At 33.2% G+C, this 11,460-nt stretch overlaps 1 protein-coding gene across 2 annotated transcripts; it reads left to right on the forward strand.

Annotated features, from left to right (window-relative positions):
• The first annotated feature begins 2,211 nt into the window (after positions 1 to 2,211).
• Positions 2,212 to 7,109, forward strand: LOC139511277 (immediate early response gene 5-like protein). 2 transcript variants are annotated; one of them, XM_071297889.1, is made up of 2 exons: positions 2,212 to 2,322; positions 5,569 to 7,109. In XM_071297889.1, the coding sequence occupies exons 1-2, from the start codon at positions 2,305 to 2,307 to the stop codon at positions 6,526 to 6,528; spliced, it is 978 nt and encodes a 325-aa protein (XP_071153990.1). In that variant the 5' UTR covers positions 2,212 to 2,304; the 3' UTR covers positions 6,529 to 7,109. The 2 variants fall into 2 exon arrangements, with proteins under 2 accessions (XP_071153990.1, XP_071153991.1); XM_071297890.1 differs by lacking the exon at positions 2,212 to 2,322 and adding an exon at positions 5,433 to 5,462.
• The last annotated feature ends 4,351 nt before the right edge of the window (positions 7,110 to 11,460 follow it).

Genomic DNA, 11,460 nt, shown 5'->3' on the forward strand with positions numbered 1-11,460 from the left:
ATATACAAGCATGTGTACACAAAAAGTTAAAAGGAGGGCTGCGCGTTTTGATACCAACAAATACAGAAACACCTTAAGCGTTGGTAACATGTTACAACACATTGAATGGCGCAGCCTCTCTGACAGAAGAAAAGACTCAAGATGAGTAATGTTTTATAAAATTGAACACGAAAAGGTTACAATATCTAAAAATAATAAATTAATCCATTATAACTCGAACAGCTTCCCGAAAATTCCATCATGCAAAACACAGCATAGAAAAGAATTCTTGTTTCCAAGAACTTTTACCGACTGGTGCAAACTACCCGATAAATTGTAAATTGCACATCAGTAGACTAATTCAAATCTTCAATTTCAAAGCAACAATATTAACTCAACTATAACATAAAACTTAATTATACATTTAGCATTTTTCAATTTTTCTAAAAAAAAATTCATTTGTATATATATCAATCTATGTCTTGTTGTAAGTTTCCTCCTGTGACATAATCTTCAATTTGTTGAAGGCGGTCATTATATGGTAGAATAAAATAGAACACAAGGATCATATCCTATACAAAAAGTTTTATCAAATTAAGAGCTCATTGAGTGCATGGAAACAAGTAAAATCGTCTTCATCTAATTTACCCGTATACATACAGAATTACTCAGCCGCTGTGTTGAAGCTATGAAAAGCCCCGTAATGACAAGTGTAAAAACAATTCAAATAAGAAAACTAACGGCTCAATTAAACGGTACAAAATAACAATAATAAAAAATGATGTGCAGCAACAAACGACATCCACTGAATCCCAGGCTCCTGTCTACGTACAGCCTGGCAATATAGAATTATAGAATAAAGTAGTTTGACTGCGCCAACCCTCCCCTCACCTTGTTCAGTGGTGAACTGCAGTACAACATAAGAACAAACTATACAAATAATTTGAAATAGCTTAACCTTTAGATTGATTCAGAGCAGATATATGCATATAAAATTGAGTGGAGGTGGCAGGGTACTTATACATCCCATACCAAATAAACAATAAAGTATACGGATCTGAGAGTGCTCGCAGTTACTGACAGCTATATATATAGTCGAAGATTAGTTTCAGTCATATCTAAGGGAAACTTTATTGCAAAAGAAAGTATTTATTAAAAAAAAAGTATAAATAAGAATATTATGCACACCATGCAGATAATAAAGAAACAAAAAAGCGTTACAAATTAAGCAATCAAGCAATCATATAAAAAAAAAAAAAAAACACTAGCATTATTGCACTTTCAGATGATGCACTGCACCGGATGGGCTACTATTTGGATCCCATGATATGCATTTTTTTTTTAAATATTCAAAAGATGAGTCCAGTGGCTGTTCTAACTTTCGTGCATGGAGCTGATAAAAAAAAGTAAAGACGTGAATTTAGATACGAATCTTGTAGATTTAATAATTGGACTTTTTAAATTAAGTTACTCACAATGTGCATGACTGTTACAATATTTAAAATTCCAAATTTTTAGAGAAGGAATTTTCTAGCAGTTTTATGTAAGAACTATCACCGTCAAATCTAAAATTCAGCGGGAAAAGGAAATACTTTTTATTCCCCTCATTTTTGCATGTTATGATCTGTTTGATTTTGACGGAAAATGAAACTCAGAATAACGTTTTTAGTTAAGGTAAGGTCTACGTTCAAATTCATTTGGGAATCGATATCTATCTAACTAATCTAATATTATTGTCTTTGGTGTGAATACAATTAACAAATAAGATAACAGCTGGTCTAATTATGAAAAACTGCATTATAAATTTTAATTTAACAATTAACATGATGAATCATACACAATTTATAGATTCAACTTGAAGATTCAATATTTTATTAAATTCTCACCACTTGCATAACATAATAATTCAAATATACATACAAAACATTGCGTATAACATCAAATATTTGATAACATTTATAAAACATATTGTATATTAAAAATAACAGTAAAATATCATCAGCTTAAATACTAATTAAAACATATATACAAGTTCCATTCTATCAAGAATTATGTTGCCAAATTGACTGAGCTTATGCACATGATTATGCTTGCGCATATTTGTAAATTGCGTAATTTTAATAAAGAAAACTTTCACAAGAGTCAAAGACTCCTAAAAAAGTGATTACTGGCAATTTCTAGATCTATATTTGGGTTTTACTATGTTCTATTTTTAGACAGTTAAAATTAGATAAAGCGTATTACTGGAAAGATCCAGTTCTGACAGATAAATTTCATAAAAACCTTTGTATTCAATAAATAACCCATTTGTCGAACAACATCGAAATGGAAAAACTAATCATGGTAAGTTATTTTTAGGAACTTATTTTTACACTCAAATTTTTTATGTTTATGATTATAATAACTAAAATTGATGTATTAGCGGGGCGACTAAATTTAATAGTGATTAATACAAGACACTTTTATCGTGAAAGAAATAGTTTGATCCTTGTTACATTTTTATGCAGAAAAAACACAAATTGACAATGCCATTAAAAAGGTATAAACAAATTCACATTACCGAAAAACTGAGCATGGATGTATTATATATACTTGATTGTACTTCCATTGACTGAGCATCACGAACCGTACCCTACCACAGACTGCATGGAGGTGATTAAAATATGCACACAAGGCCGTAACTACCCTTGAGGCAAGTGAGGCAATTGCCTCACTAAAATTTCGACACTGATTATTTTTTTTTATACATATATATAAATATAATAGTCATTTGTTGTTCTGTCTCAACCTTAATTGCTATAACTTGTCATCATTCCTTTTAAACTATTCTTTCTGGATATAACTCAGCATCTCAACGGGTGATGTTTCTCGATTACACTTTAACCTAGTAACGATAATCATCATGGATCTTTAGTTAAAAACAGGCTCTTGCAGAAAAAGGAAAAGCCTCAGGGAAAAGCGACACTGAAGGTAAAGAAGGAATAATTCTAGTAAACTAGTTTTTTTTTTGTAAACAGAGTCTGAGTATTGCATATAAATTCATTAGAACAATCCAAAAACGATAAGTAGACTGACAAATCAAGTACTGGTCTTCGGAAGGGGGCAGTCCTGTCTGCGTATTCATTTCTCCGTTTCACCAACTTTTGACAAATCAAGTACTGGGCATCGCAAGGGTGCAGTCCTATCTGCGTATTCATTTCACGAACTTTAATCTTTCTCTTTACAGATAAATAAAATATAAATAATATGAAACATGAATGCATGGATTAGTTTTTACCCATGTTTCTTTAACCTTAAAAATTGAAAAAAATATCCCATATTCCAATTTGATATTATTGAGGAATGGTAGAACCTTTAACACAGGATTTTGTCTTTATATATTCGGGACTACGGAATTTCGTTTCTTTATATTCGGGGTTTCGGAATCGGACACCTCCAACCCCTAACCCCTAAATTTATAGATTCTGGAACTAAAATACCATCAACTATTTCCAGAAATTATTTGAAATTACGGAACTACATATAAACGTCAAAAACTCCATTCCAATTCCCCTGTACCCATATCATATATACTTAATCTATAAATAGAATCATATACATGTATGTTATCTCATTCTATCCTTAGTTTGTCTACTCTTTGTCAGCATAAAAGCGAGTTTAATATTTTGTAACTGCGACTGTATGATGGTGCTTACAGGAAAGCTTAATTCCCTTTTGCAAACAAAAGCTGCTACCGAATTGCTGATGGAGAAGGAATTGGAAGAATACATTGATCATTGTGTTGATGATAATGTGCTACCTTAATTTAGAAACACAGACTGCCCTGAAACGACTGAAAACTTGGAAAAGAGCATACATGAGTGGCGAGATATTGTGCGGTCTTGCCATGCTCCATGTTTATCGCGATAAGGATATCAGCAGACCAAATCATGATTCTGAAACGATTTGACTGAACCGGCCATAGAAAAATGTGGCAAACTCTACTGAATCGATGTTTGTTTTATGTTCTGGCAGCAGACTCAAATCAGTGATATTTGGATGATTATATCACATATTAATTTAAATAAAGTTGTTAAAAATTTGGTGTTAGTAAAAGTCTTAAAATATGAAAAATTTATATAAAAAGTGTACAAATTCAAAACATTATCAAACTCTCTAAAAATGCCTAGAATGCAGGATTTTGCACCATTCATTTCATACCCTCCAAAAAAAATTTTCGCCTCGCTTTGCTCGGCTCAATTATTTTGCCTCACTAAAATAAGATGCCTAGTTACGGCCTTGGCACAGAGAAACTTATTAATAAATATCGGCCTAAAATATGTTTTTTCACAAACCTCTTTGCAAACTATAGCTTATAAGGTTTGCTAATAGGTTTGTGACTGAAATCAAGGAATTGTATATTTTTATATACAATTCCTTGCCGAAATATATATTTTAGTCGTGTGCCATTTCTCAGCAATTCCCCATTATAATAAGGAAATTACCAAACGAGACAGAATTGTGTGTTTAATACATTGGGCGAGGCGTTTTAGCTGAGTTAGGTCATATCTTTGATTCTTATAATCGCCGGATTTTATAAATAATTATTCTAACAAGAGATAAAATATATCAAGTTACATGTTATTACAATCATAGCTAATCTGATAATGGTTATGCCTGTCTAACATGGTGTGTGTGTTTACAATCTGGTATTTTAATTACATAATTAATATGTAAATCCTAGATATTGATCCCTGGATATTAAACAAAAAAAGAGCAAATAAAATTATCTTCACACTTCAATAAACATTTTGCTTTTTTTCAATTCGTTTCTTTCACTTCATAATCATATTCAGTCCCGTTACATAATTATGTGTGTGTTTAAAGATAATTTATCAGTTAGAATCCCAATAAACCGTTATATTTAATATTAGTTTTTCCTTGGGTTATTTGTGCGTATGACAGCAAACAATTACATTGTTTAATAATGATCGCATGATGATTGATTAATCGATGGTATGTGTGTAAAATCACAGTCATACTGAGGAAATACTTGTAACGTGTATTTCCTCCAGGAAATGATTTATGAATGGGTTGTACACTACATAAATTACTAATTATTCATGTAACCTTGTATATTTCAATAAGTGTAAATTTTAAATTAATTCATCTGTTTAAATACACCATCCTCATATATAACATATTTCGAGGGAAGATTTTTTCCTTTGTTAAATTGTGGGCCTGTGGTTAAAAACCCGATCGGACAAGTCACTGTTCAACACCTCATAGCGTGACTCAGCTGCAGTGAATGAACTCGGCGCTATGACGATATTTTTGTTTTTCTTTATTTGGAGGTCAATCTATTTTTAGCCGAACACATGTTAGGGAAATTCTTGCGTGTTTCCTGGTTTGTGATTGGACAAAATTTTTACGTCACGATTTTCCCTAAATTTTGATTGGTTGTCCGGCAGACAGGGCAGTCTAAGATATCAAAACAGGATGTTGTATGTGTTATTGCTCATTAACTACGCTATACGCGTGTAGATCACATCGCTATCAAACAGTGATCAAATATTGTAATAATTACTAGGAATTATTGTTTACTTTTAGGAAAGTCTGTTCGGAAAGAATATAATGGCTACAGAATATCAAAGACTGATTGCACTTTCATTGGGAAAGATTGCAGCATCAAGGCAGAAACGTGGAGGGATAAACTTACACAAAAACTTACTCGTAGCTAGTGTATTACATAAAGCACGGAGTGCCTATATGATGGAAAATTTACAAACAATGCTTGCAAAGAAGGCTCAACAGAATTCGGATTCTAAAATTGGACATTCAAATCAGCAGATAAGTAATCAAAATTCTTCTGTTTCAAATACTACAAGTTTACAGTTGAGTACACACAATAGCCTAGCGGTAAAAAGGTCGCGATTAGAAACTGATTATAGAGTCAACAGACCATGTCAAGAAGACAAAGAAAATGCACCGCCAAAATGTTCTAAACTGGACAATGAAAATGTTTCAGACAATCCTCATTGTGATAATACAACGGAAAATTGTGAAGTGACATATACGCATCTCAGTGGACATGTTCTCTCTGAGAGTCAATGTACTGATTCAAATGAGGTCAACGATTACGTCAGCAACTGTTCTAGGTGCGTTAGTAAACGGAGGCATGATCATGATCAATCACAAACAGAGGATGATCATCATGTAATCGTGATTAAAAAACGACGTTTGGAATGTGATGAAAAACTTTCTGACTTTAACGAAGATACAGAAGATATGCAAACAGACTGTTCTCAAATGACAACTTTAGTAAATGTATTTAATACAAGTTTAGGTGGTCTTTGTGAAGATATGTCTCGGACAACAAACGATGATGCAGACGACGAAGCGGACGATGAAGATAGCGATGAAGAAAACGACGAAGTGTTCTACACTAATTTAAACACAACAAAATCAATAAGTGGATATCACGGACTTAGTGACAAAGGAAATATTTATTGTGGTTCGAACGTTGTGGACTCGGTTACCATGCCAACTCCAATAGCATTAACTGTATGATAATCATGGTCAGTGATTTATTGGTTGCAAAACAAATCGCTCATTTCGTCCATCCTTGCCAAAGACTTATAAATAGGATTGACCGGACTTAACTTTGGGTTTAATCCAGATAAATAAATTGTTTACCCAAGATGGTAGTACACTGGTACACACTGGTTTATCGATTGATTTTAAGTGACACTTTAACGGTTAAATGGGAGATCAATAACAACACTGCCTTTACAAATCGAACAATACAAACTTTTAATCAAATAATGAGTGAATGAGAATAAATTATTGACTTAAGTATGGATCGAGAAAATGTCTTTGTTGGATGAGAGTGCATTGTTCATGAACGTATGAATCAGCGAACCATGTCAAAATTTTACATGTCATTGTGTCACTGATTGTGAATCATAATTTAATCATATGCAAATGAGAGAGTGTGGACAGATTTTATGTGTATGAACTTAGACTGTATTTATATGTTATGAATGTTTATTGTATGTAGATAGAATATTTATTTATTTATGAATATGATGAGAAAAAAAAGTTAAAAAAAAATCCTACAAAAATAATAAAAATAAAATATTTAAAATTAATTTATTTTCACTTATTATTAATCAAAAGGTGTGATGTATTTTTCAATGGCTATTGAGCCTTAACCAAAAAAAAAACCACTTCTGAGAACATTTCAAATCGGTTCAAAGTAGCATGCATACATTTGTATTACCAGTTGAGGATGACCATTAGTTCATTTTTAATATTGTTCTCTTTGAGACAATTTGAAAGCAATGGTTGTTGGTTCCTTCATCAATTGAGTGTTAGGCTAATTCAACAATGTTATAAGCAGTCTTATAGCAGTATGGCCTTTATCTTGATTGAAAAATAATTTTAACTTATCAGATTTAGTATCGAAATATGAATATATTTGGCATGAGTAAATGTTTGACCTACATTAATCGTCATGAACTCAATGCGTTAAAACAATGGAACTTTTTGCACTTGACCGAGCTTAAAGAACAACCATTTTATCAAATTGATAATTTAAGTAATGCTGTTTCATGGGTGGTGATTTTCTCAGCTATTTCATAAAAACATTGTTAGCCCAGGGCTATTGGCTATTGACATCTTAATGGTCCTGACACTTGTGACCTCGATGACCTTTGCTCTGCATTACCAGTCAGCTGTGGATCGACGCTAAATTAACAATTGAATTGATGAAAGAAATAACCTTGAACGGATGAGTTCAAACTTGTCCAGCTTAAAACACTTTACTTTGGCCAAAAATAGACAAGTTATCAGACTTCATTTGAAAACATAATGCAACTACAAATACACAAAAAATATTCAATATAGCAACACTATACATGTATTTGGTGAACATTAATATTACACAAGCGCATACATTGCAATAGCAAAACACCAAACATCAGAAACTGTGCTTATGAAGTCACGATAACAACTACAGAGACACCTACGGGAACAAAATTCCATCTTCTTGTAAATTGCTGATCTTTAGAACAAATGTCAAAACCTGCAAAACAAAAACAGATAATCTTTAATCTTAAATGCCAAAAACGAATAGAAGGTTAAAATCTTTGCAAGTGAGAGGGAAAACAAATTAGTTTATTGACTGAGATTGAAAAAAAATCAGCAGGAAAGGGAAGTTGGTTTTATAAATATGATATCTGTTGGACTACCAGCTAAACTGTGTCTTCGTTTTGAATTCAGAATACTAAAAACCACCTGAATTTGTGTTATGAATTGATCTTTTTATTAGGTAATACCAATCGCACAAAGGTCACATTAGTTGACACAAAGACAACCTTAGCGATTGATTGTTTGATTGACAATGGGAATACACACATATAAGATTCCAGTTACGCAACAAAATTGCCTTGAAGGCAAGGGAAAAGGTCATCGATACAATATAATTTACAAATCGGTCAGAAGTTATAAGGATATTGAAGTACTTCTACGTGTTCTAAAATACGAAATGAACTAAACTTCTTTCAATCCTAACAATCAGGGTCAAATTCGCCTACACAACTGAATCTTTCTCACTCCCATGTTCTACCGCCTCCGCTGAAACATATTTGTTTGTCAACAAATGCTGTAGCTTGATTACTGTAATATTAAATCGATATTTAAGATCAATACTATACTAACGGTAACTATTTAGATAGGAAAACAGACTGCTGACGTCATAAGCAGCTTGATATTGTCCGAGACCGTGACACTTCATCATGATTTAAAAAAAACAACCACTGAGGTCAATATATATATATATGTAAACTATGACGATTTCGATTTGATGAAGCGTAGGAAAAATACGACAACTGGAAAAGGAAGGTCACGGGATTAGATGAACTGCAAAGGCACTTTTGTTTTATTTAAGAAGCCAGTTTTTATTTTGTGAACCCCCTCCCCCCCCCTTATTTTTTTAAAAAGAAGAACGGACAGAGAACATGATAACAGAGCAAATTAAACATAAAAATAAATCCTGCATATACGAAAACATCAAATACCAGGATATTCTTTATCAATTTTTTCCACGAAACAGGGTTATAATATTCATAAGAAGACACAATTGATCAAGCTACCCGCACTCTAAATTCATGTTAAAAATGAAATATGAATAAAAGGCAGACGTAGTGTATATTGTATATGTTAACGAGACAGCAAGCCAACCTAACATCAACAACAAAATAATGAAAACAATTGTGGATTTGTTACTAAAGTAAACAGAAACCACCCAAGGAGGCTTGATAGAGGTCCCCAATATCTCTCTAATCAATACAATTTTGATGTTGAATATTATACTCCTTCATACCCGGATTTCCAAGAAAAACTATAGTGATCCGTTTCTAAGAGATATCTTGTACACATTTCCTATATCCAAGTTATAAAAAGGAACGAAGCTATAAATAAACATAATTCTGAGTTTAGTATGACGTTCTTTAACACTGAACTAGGATACATAGTTGTTTAGGGGCCAGCTAAAGGGCGCCTACGGGTGCGGGAGTTTCTCGCAAAATACACAAACGACTAAAGCAGAAAAAAATTACATCAATTGAGCAAGTAATGATGCAATTTTTATGTTCATAAACGCCTACTGTGAAGGCCTTAAAATCGGTCATCAGCTGTCAGAAAGGAGTTTTGTTCCACAAGAACTTTCATAACTAAAAAATATGCCGGAATAAAAATACGACCGAACCGCGAAACGCACTCCTGTCTCTGTATAGCCACCTATACCACCTACACAGGAAAACATCTTAGAAAATACTGGAGGTCAATTGATTATTTCCTTATAGCCCGTATTTCGCCAAAGTACAATCAAGGACCACACATTGCAATATATTCCATCTGTGTGACTTTGAAACCCGGTAAATATATGTTGGAAATCCAACTCTTATTACTGACGGAAGTACTTCAGTTAACTTTTTATAACCGGACATTAAATCCCTTTTTTGCTTCTTGTTATATTTTCATATAGTTAGAAAATAGTTTAAACTTCTTTAAAGCTATAGTGCATGAAGAATTCCTATATAACTTGTTTAGGTTATGAATCGGCCTTAAACTCCCCTCCAGATCATGAGCCGCGTAGGATCGTGGATCACTGCACACTGCACACAAACATTGGTCAAAGATAATAAGCAAAGCAACTGACACTCTTCCGATATATTATTAAGAAAATATTTTTTTCTCTATAATTGACATATATATTACCATATTAAAGATAATTCTAAATCAAGATACTGTGGTTTGAATACTTTTCTTAAAATGACTGCAGGAGCAAAGCAACACACCAATATATACACACACTTACTGTTAAGGAATAAACCTATGTTCGTGTTGCTGGAGGAAAGCAGCACAGAAGTATAACCTAGGAAGAAAAAACTCATGTTCACGTTGCTGAAGCAAGCCAACACATAAGTAACAACTGATGAGAATAAACTCATGTTATGTTGTTGCTGGAGCGAAGCATCACATAAATAAAACCTGTCAAGAGTAAACCATGCATGTCAATGCTACTAGGACAAAGCAGCACAGAAATAAAACCTGTCAAGAGTATACCATGCATGTCAATGTTATACTGGGACAAAGAAGCATATAAATAAAACCTGTCAAGAGTAAACCATGCATGTCAATATTATACTGGGACAAAGCAGCATATAAATAAAACCTGTCAAGAGTAAACCATGCATATCAATGCTACTGGGACAAAGCAGCACATAAATAAAACATGTGAAAAGTAAACCATGCATGTCAATGCTATACTGGGACAAAGCAGCATATAAATAAAACATGTCAAGAGTAAACCATGCATGTCAATGCTATACTGGGACAAAAGTAGCACAGACATAAAACATGTCAAGAGTAAACCATGCATGTCAATGCTATACTGGGACAAAGCAGCACATAAATAAAACCTGTCAAGAGTAAACCATGCATGTCAACGCTACTGGGACAAAGCAGCACAGAAATAAAACATGTGAAGAGTAAACCATGCATGTCAATGCTATACTGGGACAAAGCAGCACATAAATAAAACCTGTCAAGAGTAAACCATGCATGTCAACGCTACTGGGACAAAGCAGCACAGAAATAAAACATGTGAAGAGTAAACCATGCATGTCAATGCTATACTGGGACAAAGCAGCATATAAATAAAACAAGTCAATAGTAAACTATGTATGTCAATGCTATACTGGGACAAAGCAGCATATAAATAAAACCTGTCAAGAGTAAACCATGCATGTCAATGCTATACTGGGACAAAGTAGCAAAGAAATAAAACATGTCAAGAGTAAACCATGCATGTCAACGCTACTGGGACAAAGCAGCACAGAAATAAAACATGTCAAGAGTAAACCATGCATGTCAATGCTATACTGGGACAAAGCAGCATATAAATAAAACCTGTCAATAGTAAACCGTGCATGTCAA

The sequence above is a fragment of the Mytilus edulis genome, chromosome 2 (assembly GCF_963676685.1).
Source record: "Mytilus edulis chromosome 2, xbMytEdul2.2, whole genome shotgun sequence".
NCBI classification, from domain to species: domain Eukaryota; kingdom Metazoa; phylum Mollusca; class Bivalvia; order Mytilida; family Mytilidae; genus Mytilus; species Mytilus edulis.